The sequence below is a fragment of the Chelonoidis abingdonii genome, chromosome 11 (assembly GCF_003597395.2).
Source record: "Chelonoidis abingdonii isolate Lonesome George chromosome 11, CheloAbing_2.0, whole genome shotgun sequence".
NCBI lineage: Eukaryota > Metazoa > Chordata > Testudines > Testudinidae > Chelonoidis > Chelonoidis abingdonii.
Window position 1 is genome coordinate 61,862,167 of NC_133779.1, and position 13,146 is coordinate 61,875,312.

At 61.6% G+C, this 13,146-nt stretch overlaps 1 protein-coding gene across 3 annotated transcripts; it reads right to left on the reverse strand.

Moving 5' to 3' along the window:
* Positions 1-12,945, reverse strand: LOC116818406 (guanylate-binding protein 7-like). 3 transcript variants are annotated; one of them, XM_075071231.1, is made up of 10 exons: positions 12,588-12,945; positions 10,737-10,920; positions 10,502-10,629; positions 8,815-8,934; positions 8,019-8,212; positions 6,069-6,311; positions 4,897-5,171; positions 4,213-4,425; positions 2,219-2,321; positions 1-1,147 (listed from the first exon to the last, which is right to left on the reverse strand). In XM_075071231.1, exons 4-10 carry the CDS (start codon positions 8,886-8,888, stop codon positions 717-719), a joined length of 1,533 nt encoding a protein of 510 aa, XP_074927332.1. In that variant the 5' UTR covers positions 8,889-8,934; positions 10,502-10,629; positions 10,737-10,920; positions 12,588-12,945; the 3' UTR covers positions 1-716. The 3 variants fall into 3 exon arrangements, with proteins under 3 accessions (XP_074927332.1, XP_074927331.1, XP_074927330.1); XM_075071230.1 differs by having other exon boundaries at positions 10,737-10,946; XM_075071229.1 differs by lacking the exon at positions 1-1,147 and having other exon boundaries at positions 1,383-2,321; positions 12,588-12,671.
* Positions 12,946-13,146: the final 201 nt, after the last annotated feature.

Below are 13,146 nucleotides of genomic sequence, written 5' to 3' on the forward strand. Positions count from 1 at the left end.
TCCAGCTCATGCAAACCTGTTTAATTCCGACCCGGGCTGCAGGGTGCAGAGTCTCCCAGCACAGGGAGATACAGGCGTCGGAGCATGTAGCCACCTGCCAGCCCTTCCCGTTACAGACGGGGGGATAATGACCCAGCTTTCAGCATGCTGAGCCAGGGAAAGGAGACATCCCCACAGCTGCGTCACCCTAGACACCCGGCAGCCCCATTACAGCACTGGCGGGTGGGAGCCCTGGGAGTGGGGCTGCATTTACACGGCTGTAGGGGCATGCAGGGAAATTGGGAGCTGGTCGCTGGAGATCCCCGTGTTAACACTGCGTGTAGAAAGCACCATTCGCTTAGCACCTAACAGACAAACAAGGCTTTGTCCTCCCAACCTAGAGGGAAGGTCCCCATTTCACAGAGGGGAAACTGAGGCATGGAACAGTGATGTGATCAGCACAAAGGTTCACAGAATTACAGTGCAGGAGATGGGGACAGAACCCAGGCATGCTGGCTCCCAGCCCACACACTCTGACCACTAGACACTGCTCCCCTCCCAGAGCTGGGGACAGAACCCAGGAATCCTGTGATTTCCTTTTGCAGACAGCTCCAGGCCCTGTGTTAGTAGCTGTGGGATGTGGCAGATCACAGGAATTAGTCAGCAGAAGCTTTTGATTGTGCAAAGAAGCAGCGTTTGTGGGACTTGCCGCCAGGGGGGAACCCACAGGGGTCCGGCTACTTTCTTCTCTGGGTTTTACTCGGGTTACTCGTCCCCTTCCCCCACTGGTGCCTGGATGTTAGAAGATCGGACACGCTGGTGACGGCTCTCAGCCCCTCCCTGATGGTGCTGAAAAGGTTTGACAGAAAGTTGGTCTTGCTGGAGGAGTTGATTTCCCGCCGGAGGCCTGAGATCTCATCCTCCATCAGCCTGGCTTTCTCCGCGAAGCCCTTCTGCAGCATGGCCTCCTGCTCCTTCAGCTTGCTCTGCAGCGCCCGCTCCGCCTCCTGCCGGGCACTGGCCAGCTCCTCCGCCACCTTGGCCTCCAGCTGCTTCACGTTCTCCTGGTGGCTGCGCTCCTGGTCCTTCATCAGCTGCTCCATCTGCAGCTGCTTCTCCTCCGCCACCTTCCGCTGCTGCTCCAGCAGCTCTGCCTTCTGCTTCTCCTCTTTGGGGGGCAAAGAAAGGGGGAAATAGAGGGTCAACCCCTCGCCCAACCACCTGGAGCAGCCCCCGGGCACCACGCAAATCCGCACCCCCGACTCGGTTGGCATGAGACAGGAGCGGATAACTAGGGAGCCAGCCCCTGACACCAGCATCTCAGCATGGGACCCACCTAACCACAGCTCAAAGGGCAGTTTGGATGGGGACTGGAATGAACTAGGACTGTTCTTACTGTGGGCTGTGAATACTGTGTTGGTGCCTCAGTGTCCCCATGGCAGTTCTTAAGTATCTAGCAAAGCAAAGGGCCAGTGCCCCTAAATGCCTGACACTCTGTCTCCTGGCAACTGATAGCCTGGGCCCCCCCTCTGCAAAGGTGCCAGCTGAAGGTGTTGGAGACAGAGAAGTCAGGTGACCTCCTGGCCCGGGAAAAGCAACTGAAAGAGGAGGAGGAGCGGCTAGAGCGGGTTTGGCAGTCTGGAGCTGGCTGGGGGAGGAAGGGAAGGACAGACAGGGCTCTGACCCCCCAGTGGGGCTGTGGGGCTCCTGGGGCCCCAAGATGGACCTAACTGGGGGGATCCTGTTGTCTGTACTTGCAAGACCTGTCCTGGCCTGTGTTCCTGTCATCTGAATAAACCTGCTTTCCTGGCTGGCTGAGAGCCCTGGGGAATCGCAGGAAGTGGAGGTGCAGGGCCCTGACTCCCCCACACTCCGTGACAGGGACCCACAGAGCCCTGGGGAAAAGGGGAGTGGGGGGCATTCAGAGCACCTGGCATGGGAGGAGGGGCAGGGGGTTGCAGGGAGTCTCTAAAATAAAAGGGGCTGGGAGGGGGCACCCAGGGAGTTTGCTGAGGGGGGGGATGCAGGAAGCTCCTGGTGGGTGCAATGAGTTTGGCCGACAGACGCTCTGCAGCATGTGACCCTGGTATTATTTGCAGTCTGCATGGCCATAGCAGCCACGAGCCGCAATCCCGGCCCAGGGCCCCACGGCGCCAGGCGCTGCACAGACATGCTGCAGCGATGGAAACTGGTTCTGCTGCAAAGAAAAGGGGGCAGGGGCTTGTTTGTGGGGTCTCACCAGCCACATGCTTCTCCGCCTCGGTCAGCAGGTTGTCGGCCTTCAGCACGGCCTCCGCCTCCGCCTTCTTACTGGCCAGGAACTGCTCCAGAGCCTCCTCCGCCTGGGCCCAGAGATGGCCAAGTGCTGGGTTATTCATGAGCTCCAATCAGTGTGGTAATGAGCCCTCTCCTTTCTCAGGGGAGCAGGCCTCACTTTACTCCACCTCAGGGCAAAATGTTCTCCCCATGAAGCCAGAGGATCGTAGGAGCTGGGGTCAGGTGGAGTGAGGGGAGCAGAGCTGCAGCACAGGGGCTGATCCCACCTCTCTGCGGCCTCATCCTCTCGGGGGAGGAAAATTGGCACTTTTGTGGGGGCTTCCCGATGGTGCACCAGAGCCCCGGATTAGAAAGCAAGCGACTGGGTCGAGAGGGGCTGCCTGCCCGCAAGGCCGACGCTGTCACCCACCGGGGAATGTGGGGTGTTTCTCTACGAGATCTGCTCTTGTTCAAACAGGAATCACTTTAGGGATGTGCTACGCCCTGTGCTATGCAGGAGGTCGGACCCGCTGATCACAGGGGTCCCTTGTGGGCTGAGAATCGATGAAGCTATGACACGTGTGGTGTCATCTCACCCAGGGCCCAGTCGCTGTTCATACAGAGCCTGATCCAAAGCCCATTACAGCCAATGGAAAGATTTGGATGGGGCCCATGCAGAGCGGGGCAGGATCCTGGGGGGAATTTGCACCTGGCGCCTTCCTGCTCTGTGACCAAGGGGCTTTGTGAGACCTTTCCAGCTCCCCAAAACCCCCACATGGGATCAGAGTCCATCACCATGGGCCACAGTGACTGCATGTCACAATCAGACCCAGGGGCAGATTTACCATGAAACACACAGCACCCTGGCATGGGGCCCCCACAACAATAGGGGGCCCCAGGGCCGGGCACTTGGGCAGCTCAGCACCAGCGGGAGGGGACTGCGGGGGGCAGAAGCTGTGGGGGGCAAGAGAGCAGGGAGAGAGGCTCACCCCAGCCTCAGGGGAGCAGGCGGGAGGTGCAGGCGGCAGGAGCGCCGTGAACGCGGCTAGAGGACTCAGGAGGCGCACGGGGCGGCCGCGCAGCCAGCCGGAGAGAAGCGGCACATTGAAGGGGAAACTGATGCTTCTCTCCGGCCGCCAGCTGCACGGCCACCCCGTGCTCCTCCTGAGTCCCCCAGCCTGAGCTTGCAGGGCCGGGTTCAGAAAGCGGGCAGGGTTTAGGGGCTGCAGCCTGCGGTTCTGGGGCCCCCTTAGCCTGGGGCCCTGGGCTGCAGTCCCCAAAGCCCCGGCATTCTGGGCAGCCCAGCCTGGTGGTGGGGGGGAAGAGGGGGCTCTGAGAGTCACGGCCAATGGGAGCTGCGGGGGACGTGCGGAGCCACTTGCACCCCCCGCACCAAACAGGAGCTGCTCCAGGTAAGCGCTCTGCACCTCAACCCTCTGCCCCAGCCCTGAGCCCCCTCCTGCACCCTAACTCCCACCCAGACCCTCACCCCCACCCTAAGCCCCTTTCCACACCCTAACTCCCTTCCAGACCCCACCCCCCAACCCTGATCCCCCTCCCACACCCTAACTCCCTTCCAGATCCCGCACCCCAACCCTGAGCCCCCTCCCACACCCTAACTCCCTTCCAGACCCCGCACCCCAACCCTGAGCCCTAGGAGAATGGTGAAAAAAAATGAAAAATAGGGGGGAATAAGAGAGAATGTTCCCCCCACAGGAGGGCCCAAAAAATGAAACTGAGCACAGGGCCCCACTAACTGTCACTGATCAGACCCCGGTTACCCCATGGCCTTTCCCTGCCATTGCCCCTCTGCTTTGTCCTCAGCGAAACGGGGAAGCCTGACTCAGCCGCTGGGGTTTAGGCACCAGCTCTGCGGGCGAGGTACAAGCTGGAGCGGAATCCGGCTCCTCCGCCTGGAGCTGCGCTCGCTCCTATAGCTGCCAGGCCGAGATGGGGCGGCTAATTTCAGACACTCACCTTGACCCCTTTGTTGGGCTTGGCCCGATAATTCTCCACCACCTGGTTCTGGTCTCTGTCGTAGGCCTGGTACCCGCCGGGCTGGGAGTAAAGCCCGGCGCTGAGTTTCTGCTGCATGGCGGCCGAGAGCTCGTCCAGCAGGACACGGCAGGTCTGCTCCGAAACAGCCTCGTTTTCTGCTAGGATGTTTGCGTATCGCTCCGTGATCCCGGCCTGGGCCCGGAAAGGGAGAAACCCCGTCACAGAGCAACGGCTGGGGCTGGACTGCGGTGCCCTCCTGCCTCCCCTGGCTGACGCCTGCGCCCGACTGTGGGTCACTGGCCATGCGGGGAACGGGAGAGCCGAAGGCTCACTGGCCAGTCAGGGGATCAGCGGGTCTATGGGTCACTGGCCAATCGGGGAAACAGAGGCCAATGGCCCACAGGCCAATCGGGGGTTAGGAGGGTCAGCTATCCATTGGCCAGTCGGAGGATTGGAAGTACCAATGGTCCATTGGCCTATCAGGTCACCTGGGGATTGGACGGTCCCCGGAGCAGGGGCCAGGTTTTGGTCGGGTATCCGTACAGCGCCTGGCACAAAGGGGCCCTGACTCACCACTGGTGCCCAGGGGGCTCCCCGCAGTGCAGATCCATCCCAGCAACACTCTCCTTGCTGCTGGGCCTGGACCAAGACGCCCCCACCTACCACCAGCCGCTTCTGGAAGCCCTGCTCCTCATCCTTGAAGGAGAGCTGCATGAAAAGCCGCAGGGCGTCCGCCTCGCACATCCCATGCGCCACCGAGAGCTCGCCCAGCTCCGCCGGCAGCTGCAGCCCCGCCATCCCGGCCGCGTAGTGAGCCAGCGCCTCCCTAAGGGCCGCCTCGTTCTCGATGGCGGCCATGGCGGTCACCGCGTTGTCCAGGCAGGGCACCTGCCCGCTGCGGATGGTGTCCACATAGCTCCGGACTAAGGCGCCGAACCCTGGGCGAGGGAAGAGGGAGAGTTAAGAGCTGGGGGGCAGGGGACTGTATGTTTGTACAGCACCTAGCACCCCGGGGACTCCACTGGGGAGCGTGTCCCAGATTCTCCTTTGTGCCGACCCCTGGGGATAGGGGTTATTCTGGTCGCAGACACAGAGCTCCTGCTTTTAGCTCTGCAGATCCCAGTCCAACGGGCTCGTCTTGGATTTGAACCGCAAGAGGCTCAGAACAAGTGTCCTCTGAGCAGAGCCAGGGCTCCATAGCCGGGACTGGAACAAGCTCCTCTCCACGGCACATCAGCTCGGGGCGAGAGGCACCTGTCACACCTGCCCACCAGCAGATGACGCCAGCACCATCTCAGCTGTCAGCAGGGCTCCACGTGGCCTCTCTGCAGAGCTGGGACCGGGCCAGAACCGTTTAACCCGCAGCTTGCCAAGGCGGGTGAGCATCGGCATCTGGCCAAATCTGAAGCCGAGTGGCTCAAGGATCCCTGAATGCAGGAGAGCCCCCAGTTTCCATCTCTGCTACAAGGCCAGGTGCAACCCACGGCAGAATGTGTTACCGGTGCCCCCCCCATGCCCATCTCCAGGCGATCTGAGTGGTCACAGCCTGCTAGGGGACCCTCGTCTCCCTGGCTCCAGGGCTAACAGCTCCTGCTTGGGAGGGTTCTGCTTTCACCCTAGCATGTTGGCGGGAGAAAGACCAAGGACCCAAAGGATCTCCCAGAGTCAGACGGTTCAATTCTCCAACACCTGCTAAATGCTCTCTGAAAATAGCCCCCGCATGCAGGGGAAATTCCCCCCTCCTCGGGGCTGGGTTTCTCTCGGCCACAGAGGGCAGATCGGCCGGCAGAGCCATCACCCTGCGTCTCCCCTGAGCAGCCACGGGGCTGACGTACTTCGCCCGCTGACCAGAATCCCTCCTTTGACTGTCTTGACGTTCGAGCACTGGAAGACGTAGTCACAGAACCGGCGGGTCTGCTCCAGGAACTGCGGGTCCAGGGCGCTGGTGGGCAGCGAATCCAGCTGGCCCATCTCCTGCCGCGACACCGGCTGGACAAACACGAAGCACTTGCGGATGGGGAAGAAGCTACGGATGCACTGCCGCGGCAGGTTGTAGTCCATCACCTTCTTGCTGTTGCCTGGAGAGCCAAGGAGAAGCAGGAGGCTACACCCAGCACTGGGCAAAGAAAGGAGTTTTGGATCATTGGCAGCTTCCAAACATCAGGGGAAAATTTGGCTGAGGTCAGGTGGAAAATGAGAAGTTTTGGCAAATTGAAAAGCTGAAAAAAGCCTACTTTGGGGCCAAAGCAAACGTGGTGTTTTCATCCTGGCCATTTGTAAACACGTCTGGAGTTGGGACGTGGAATAAATTCAAATGGAGATTTTGGAACCAAATGTTATTTAAAGCCAAAAGAAAAAAAAATCCAATTTTTTGTATTTTTTTATTATTTATTTTACGCTCAGCAGAACAATTCAACAAACCCAACCAGACCCTGTGAAATGGCGCCTTAATCTGCAGGTCTCCCCAAACCCAAACCCAAACGGTCGGCTGTGACTACACACCTCTCCCAACCGCCGCTCGAGAGCTCGAGGGGTCAGGGGTCCCCAGTGCCCTGGAGACGCGAGACCTGCGCGTTATCCAGCGGTCGTGGCAGAGCTCGGAGGTAGGCAACGTAGCGTTAGGGTTTGGGTTTGCATGGGTATGATCTGTCTAGTTGGGATGAGGCTTCCTGCGGGGAGGCCACTGAGTTAGGGTTAAGGTTCCTGTGAATAGGGTTTCCTGCCCTTGGGGTCTTGTTCATATGGATCGGCCGCTTGGGGTTAGCGTGAGGGTTCCTATGGGTACGGCCCATAGAATTAGGTTTAGGGCTTCGTATGAAAAGTGTTCCTCATCTTTCAGTTAGGGATCCTGTGGGGACGGATCCCCACCCTAGGGGTCAAGTTCTTATGGGTGGGCTCTTCAGAGTTAGGGTCAGTGTTCCTGTGGGTGCATTTCCCCTCCATAGGGTTTCTGTGGGTGCATCTCCCCTCTGTAGGGTCCGTGCTCCTGTGGGTGCAAATCCCCTCTGTGGGTCAGTGTTCCTGTGGGTGCATCTCCCCTCCGTAGGGTTCCTGTGGGTGCAAATCCCCTTCTTAGGGTTTCTCTGGGTGCATCTCCCCTCTGTAGGGTCAGTGCTCCTGTGGATGCATCTCCCCTCCGTAGGGTTAGTGCTCCTGTGGGTGCATCTCCCCTCTGTAGGGTCAGTGCTCCTGTGGATGCAAATCCCCTCCTTAGGGTTTCTGTGGGTGCATCTCCCCTCTGTAGGGTTCCTGTGGGTGCATTTCCCCTCCACAGGGTTTCTGTGGGTAGGGCCACTTGCAGATAGGATTAGGGATCCTATTGGGTCAGGCTACCCGCTCTGAGGCTAGGGTACCTATGGGTTGGTCAGTTTGAGTACATTTAGGGTTCCTATGAATGGGGCTTCCTTCCCTGGGGTTAGGGTTTGGATGGGTTATGCCTCTTAGGCTTAGGGTTAGGGTTTCATTTGGAACTGGCCAAGGAATGTTTACAGCTGCGAGGGCTAAGAAGGGCCGTTCTGATCATGTTGCCCTACCATGTCCCGGGTGCACCCCCATCTATCTCCAGCCCGTGTCTCTTACACCGTCAGCTCACTGGGGCAGGGCCTGGATCTTTGTTCTGTTTGTCCAGCACTGGGCTCCTGGGCCACGACTGGGCCTGGCCCTCAGTGCCAGGGGCTGGGACGCCAGGGTAGATGGGCCCATGGGTCTGATCTCGGGGGGGGGGGAGCAGGAGGCAGGATACCAGGGTGATGGGTCCCTCCTGCACACAGCTGACCCCAGCTCACCTTTCCTCAGGGCCAGCGCGTGCTCCAGGTACTGATCCTCCGTCACCAGCTGCCCCTCGATCCTCAGCTCCAGCGTGAAATCCCGCACGGCCCACACGAAGCTGGGGAAGAAGCGGACGAACTCGGTGTCCTCCTCCGCGTCGTCCCCTCTCTGCGCCTTCACCTTGATGTGCTCCGTCAGCTCCGACACGAAGCTGGGCCGGGGGCTGAGGGCTCAAACTGGGGCCAGGTCTGGGTGCTACCAGCTGGCGTAGGACTGAATGGGGGGATCCCAGCCCCAAATCCCCATGGGCCACCCCCCAGGAGCCCCAATGCTAGCCCCCACAGGGACCATTCCCCGGATCCCCAGCCCCACATCCCCCACGGGCCACCCCCAAGGAGCCCAGCCTTACATTCCCCAGCGCCACCTCCCAGACGCCCCCAGCCCATGTCCCCCAGGGGCCACCCCCAGCAGCCCCAGCCCCACATCCCCCAGGGACCCCCCCCAGGAGCCCAGCACAAATAGGCCCCCCCAGGGACCCCATTCCCCAGGAGCCCCAGCCCCACATCCCCATCACAGGCCACCCCCCAGGAGCCTCTAACCCACATCCCTCAGGGCCACCTCGCAGAGCCCCCCAGCTCCATGTCCCCCAGGGGCCACCCCCACCAGGAAGCCCCAGCCCCACATCCCCAGGGACCCCCCCAAGGCCCAGTGCTAGGCCCCCAGGGACCATCCCAGCACCCGCAGCCCATGTCCCCACGGGACCACCCCCAGAGCTCCACCATGCCCGCATGGCCACCCCACAACAAGGATAACTGCAGCTTGCTCCATGGCGTACTGGTTCGATGGGTCCCTTTGCTGTAGCTAGGACCAGGGTGCTTGCTGAGCATGCACGGACAGTGCGAAGATCCCACAATCGTTCTCTTGGTGTCAGCCCTTGGGCAGCCAAGGGCTGGGTTGGATCCTGGATCACGAGCCCGGGGGCCGCCCAGCACAGGGCGAGAGGGGGCTGCTCCAGGGCCGAGTGCACCAGCCGCCTGTGCTAGCGCCGGCCTGAGATCCCAAACGGGGGCTCTCCAGCGGGAGCAGGGAGGGGATCTCCCCTCTGGGCTTGGCCTGAAGGCGACACGCTGGACGTGTGCCCAGTTCTCGGGCCGGCCATCCCCACACGCACCCAGTCCACCCAGGACTCCCGCTGCTCAGCTGGGCCCAGGGCAGGATCCGGGGCACCGCGATCCCTGTCTGTCCGTCCGTCCATCCGTGGAGAGCACAGATTTGCTCAGGGCGTCGAGCAGAGGTGGGGGGAGGGGGGTGAGCCAGTGGCCGGGAGATGAAATGCAGCAAATTCAGCCTGGGAATCAGGCACCGTTTTGAGCAGGGAGGGGAACGAACCCTGGGAGCAGCCGGCCCAGGGGCTCGGGGGATTCTCCGTCCCCGGCAGTGTTGGAATCAAGGGGCTGTTCCCGGGGCTGCCGACATCAGTAAATTCATGCACAGTCCGTGAGAAAGAGCGAAAATTGGGCCTGTCCGTAAATCCATAAACACGTTTCAATATTAATAAAAAACCACCAGCTTTGCAGCGAAGTTGAGGAGTCCCTCGCCTTGGCCCGGGGCGAGGTCCATGCCATGGGGCAGCCCCAGGGAGTCCACAATTCCCGGGGCAGGGGAGAAGGGAATTCTCCTGGCAGGGATCCCCCCGACCTGCTGCTGGCTGGCGGGGGGCTGCTTTTCTCCCCCGCCGGCTTTGAACTCCTTTGGCGTCACTAGCATCAGCTCAGCAGCAACTTCGGGCAGATGGGCGGATGGGCAGGTGGGCGGGCGTGCAGTAAACCCCCCTGCCGGGCTCCCCACAGCTGGGGGGAGTTGGGGGGCAGGGCACAGCAGCCTCCCACAGGCTCCCCGCCGGTAAGTCACAGCGGGGCTGGCCCTGGCTCTTTATGTTGTAAGAACGTTTCCGTAAAAAGATGGGGTCGTCCGTCACTTTTTTCTGTACTGTCCATACAAATAATTTCCCGCAGTTGGCAACCCTGGCCAGAGGCTCCCCCGGAGCCCCCCCTCAGCTCAGCCGAGACTGGATACACAGGTGGGGGGAGGGGGACACCCCCACATCAGCACCTGCCCCCCGCCAGGCTCCAGGTCCAAGCTTGGGCGGGCGGCTCCGCCCCCGGAGGGGGCAGTGGAGCAGGGCAGGGGGGGAGAAGGGGCACCCCCACTTGGGAGGAGATACCTGGCTGCTCCACCTGCCCCCCTGCAGCTCCTCCAGACACTGCTGCCCCTGCCTGGCTGCCCCTAGCCCCTCAGCAGGCCAGTGGGTGGGAGGTCCCAGCACAGCACCCCCTTGAGTACCACACCCCAGGCCAGGCCCCAGCCGCCCACCCCTTAGACCCAACCTGGGGCCAGGCTAGATGGTCATAGGGTCCCTCTGGCCTTGGGGGTCTCAGGATCTGCTTCCCTGGCAAGGGCCACATGGCCCCTTCCCCCAGCCCCCCCGCCCCCTGCTCACCTTCTCCACGTCGCCCAGCCCCTCGGTGTCCAGCAGCACCAGGGTGTGGCCAGCCCGGCGCGGGTGGGGCAGGCACCACATCCAGATGCCCTTGGTGTGCGACTGCACTGTGGAGCCCAGCGAGAACCCTGGGGAGAGAGGAGACGGGGTAGAGACCCAGCACCCGGCCGCACCTGCCCCCTCGCTCCCGGCTCCAGCCCGGGGCCCACAGGAAGGGGGCTGGGAAACCTCTCACCTCTCTGCTTCCCAGCCAAGGAGTTCATGAGATAAGACTTGCCGGTGCGGTACAGCCCCACGATGGCCACCACCACCACGGGCTGGGCCACGCCGCGCAGGATCCCCAGCGCCTCCTCCATCACTTCCAGCTGCCCGTCGGCGCCGTTCCCCACCAGGCACACGGGCCCCTCCATGGGCATGGGCTAAAGAGAGGGAGCAGCACAGAGCCCTGCACAATGGATAGGAGGGTGTCAACAGCTGGTGTTCAAGGTGCTCTGCCCCAGAGGCGCACGCAAAGGGAGTGTTTCTCCCAAATTCTCCCCCGCCCAGCAACAAGTGGCTCCAACCTCAGGCACTATGCCTGGGCCGACCCATAGCTGGAACGAGCAGTGAAATAGCTCACTGTGTCATCATTAGGTTTCAGAGTTAACACGCCAACACTGGAAATAAGGCAATGCGTGCCACTCACAGGGCTTTTGGCTCAGACTCTCTGCACACTCAGGCAGAAAAGCCTGTCTGGAAGAGATCACATTTGGAACTGTTTTCTTTGCAGCCACAAAGGCTGGCAGGGCAGGGCTGGATTCTCACTGGCGCTAGGGCCCCCCTGTCACGGAGTCTGGGGGTTCCAGCCCTGCTCCCCTCTGCTTGGACCCCACAGTGACTTTTATCCAGCCAGTAAAACAGAAGGTTGATTGGACAACAGGAACACAGGTTACAGCAGAGCTTGCAGGCACAGTCAGGACTCCTCCGTCCAGTCCTTCTGGGGGTTCAGGGTGCTTGGATCCCAGCTAGGATACCCTGAATTCCGCCCCACAGCCCCAAACCCAAACTGTCCTGCCTTTCCTCCCGCCGGCCGACTCCTTTGTCCCCTTCTCCTCCGCCCAGGCGCTCCCCCCTCCCCCCTGCCGGGCTCGGGTTACAGGCTGAGCACCTGTCCCTCACCTCCAGACATCCCCTGCTTTCCCGTTCCCCACACAGACAGACCCTACTCCATCACACCCTCCCACCCCCATCATTGCTGATCATTTCAGCAGGAACACCCAGTCCTCCAGCGTCAGGGACGAGCCGTGCTCGTCTGTGTCCACAGAAACAACAAGGAGTTAAAGACTAAGAGATATATTTGGGCTTAAGCTTTCATGGGCAGAAAGCCCCCTTCAGTCCTTGTGCTTTGTCCCTATGGTTAGGGGGAGCCTGGAGCCCGGGGGCGAGGCCAGAGCGATCCCTGAGCACTGGAGTGGAGCAGGCTGAACCACACACTGCCCCAGCAGCAGTGAGATGACAACCCCCCGGCAGGGCCCTGATCCAGTTGGGTTTCACACAGCCGGGGAGCGGGGCTGGGTTCCCTCTCCATTTCCTGATGATCCCCCTACCCCCATGTGTGCAAGCCAGGCCCACTGCTTAAACTGCCCTGCCAGGACCTCCCTGGGGAACTCCCTAATGAGCGAGTGAGAGCTCTGTGCCCTGACAGGCCCTATCCACAGCTCGGGGAGGGGAGTGGGGGTTGGGAGCCAGGACTCCTGGGTTCTCTCCCTGGCTCTGGGAGGGGAGTGGGGTCTGGTGGGTTAGAGCAGGGGCTTGGGGGCCAGGACTCCTGGGTTCTCTCCCTGGCTCTGGGAGGGGAGTGGGGTCTAGTGGTTAGAGCAGGGGGGCTGGGAACCAGGACTCCTGGGATCTCTCCCCAGCTCTGGGAGGGGAGTGGGGTCTAGTGGTTAGAGCAGGGGGGGCTGGGAGCCAGGACTCCTGGGTTCTATCCTGGCTCTGGGAGGGAAGTGGGGTCTAGTGGTGGGAGCGGCTGGGAGCCAGGACTCCTGGGTTCGCTTCCCAGGGCCAGCAAGGCAGATATGTCCCGCAGGTGCCGGGGGTCTCTTACCAGGGGCTGGTCGCTCAGCGTTGAAGCCGGCTGAATTCAGCGGGGGGCAGCGTCTTTCCTGCTCGGTCACCAGCCCCAGCCGATCTGGAAAGTGAGAGGAGAAGTCCCAGGACACCCAGAGCCCAGCTCAGCCGCTGTGTGACACTCTGTTCCTCCTCCAGCTGGGGCGGGACCTGGGAGCAGGACTCCTAGGTTCTTTCCCTGGCTGGCTGGAGAGGTGTTTGGTGAGTTAGAGCGGGGGTCGTGACCCCCCCCCACAGCACTGGGCGCCCGGCCCTGCCCTGCAGCTGCCGACCCACATCCTGGGGCGGGGGACGAGCCGGGTCTGGCAGCTCCAATCCCTGAACGTGTCAGACTCAGACGGAAACCGAAAGCGGCTGGAGCCTTTCTCAGCAGAGGGCTGATTCCGGGAAACTGGCTTGGGGGGGCGAGTCTTTCTGAGCTGGGGGCCCTGGCTGAGCCTGCAGCCTCCCAGCTGTGGGGGTGGGAGGCGCGATCCCGCAGGGCTGCGTCTCCACCTGAGGGTGTTTAACCGTGGGTTTGCCAAGCCAGGTTTCCA

Bases quoted from the DNA above. Each gene is read 5' to 3' on its own strand.
- LOC116818406 (XM_075071229.1), bottom strand. From the start codon at position 8,888: ATGCTCAGCAAGCACCCTGGTCCTAGCTACAGCAAAGGGACCCATCGA. The intron at 4,426-4,896 runs GTAGGTGGGGGC...TTCCGGGCCCAG, and splicing joins GCTTCCAGAAGCGGCTGGTG to GCCGGGATCACGGAGCGATA. The intron at 2,322-4,212 runs GTGAGTGTCTGA...CTCTGGGCCCAG, and splicing joins AGCCCAACAAAGGGGTCAAG to GCGGAGGAGGCTCTGGAGCA.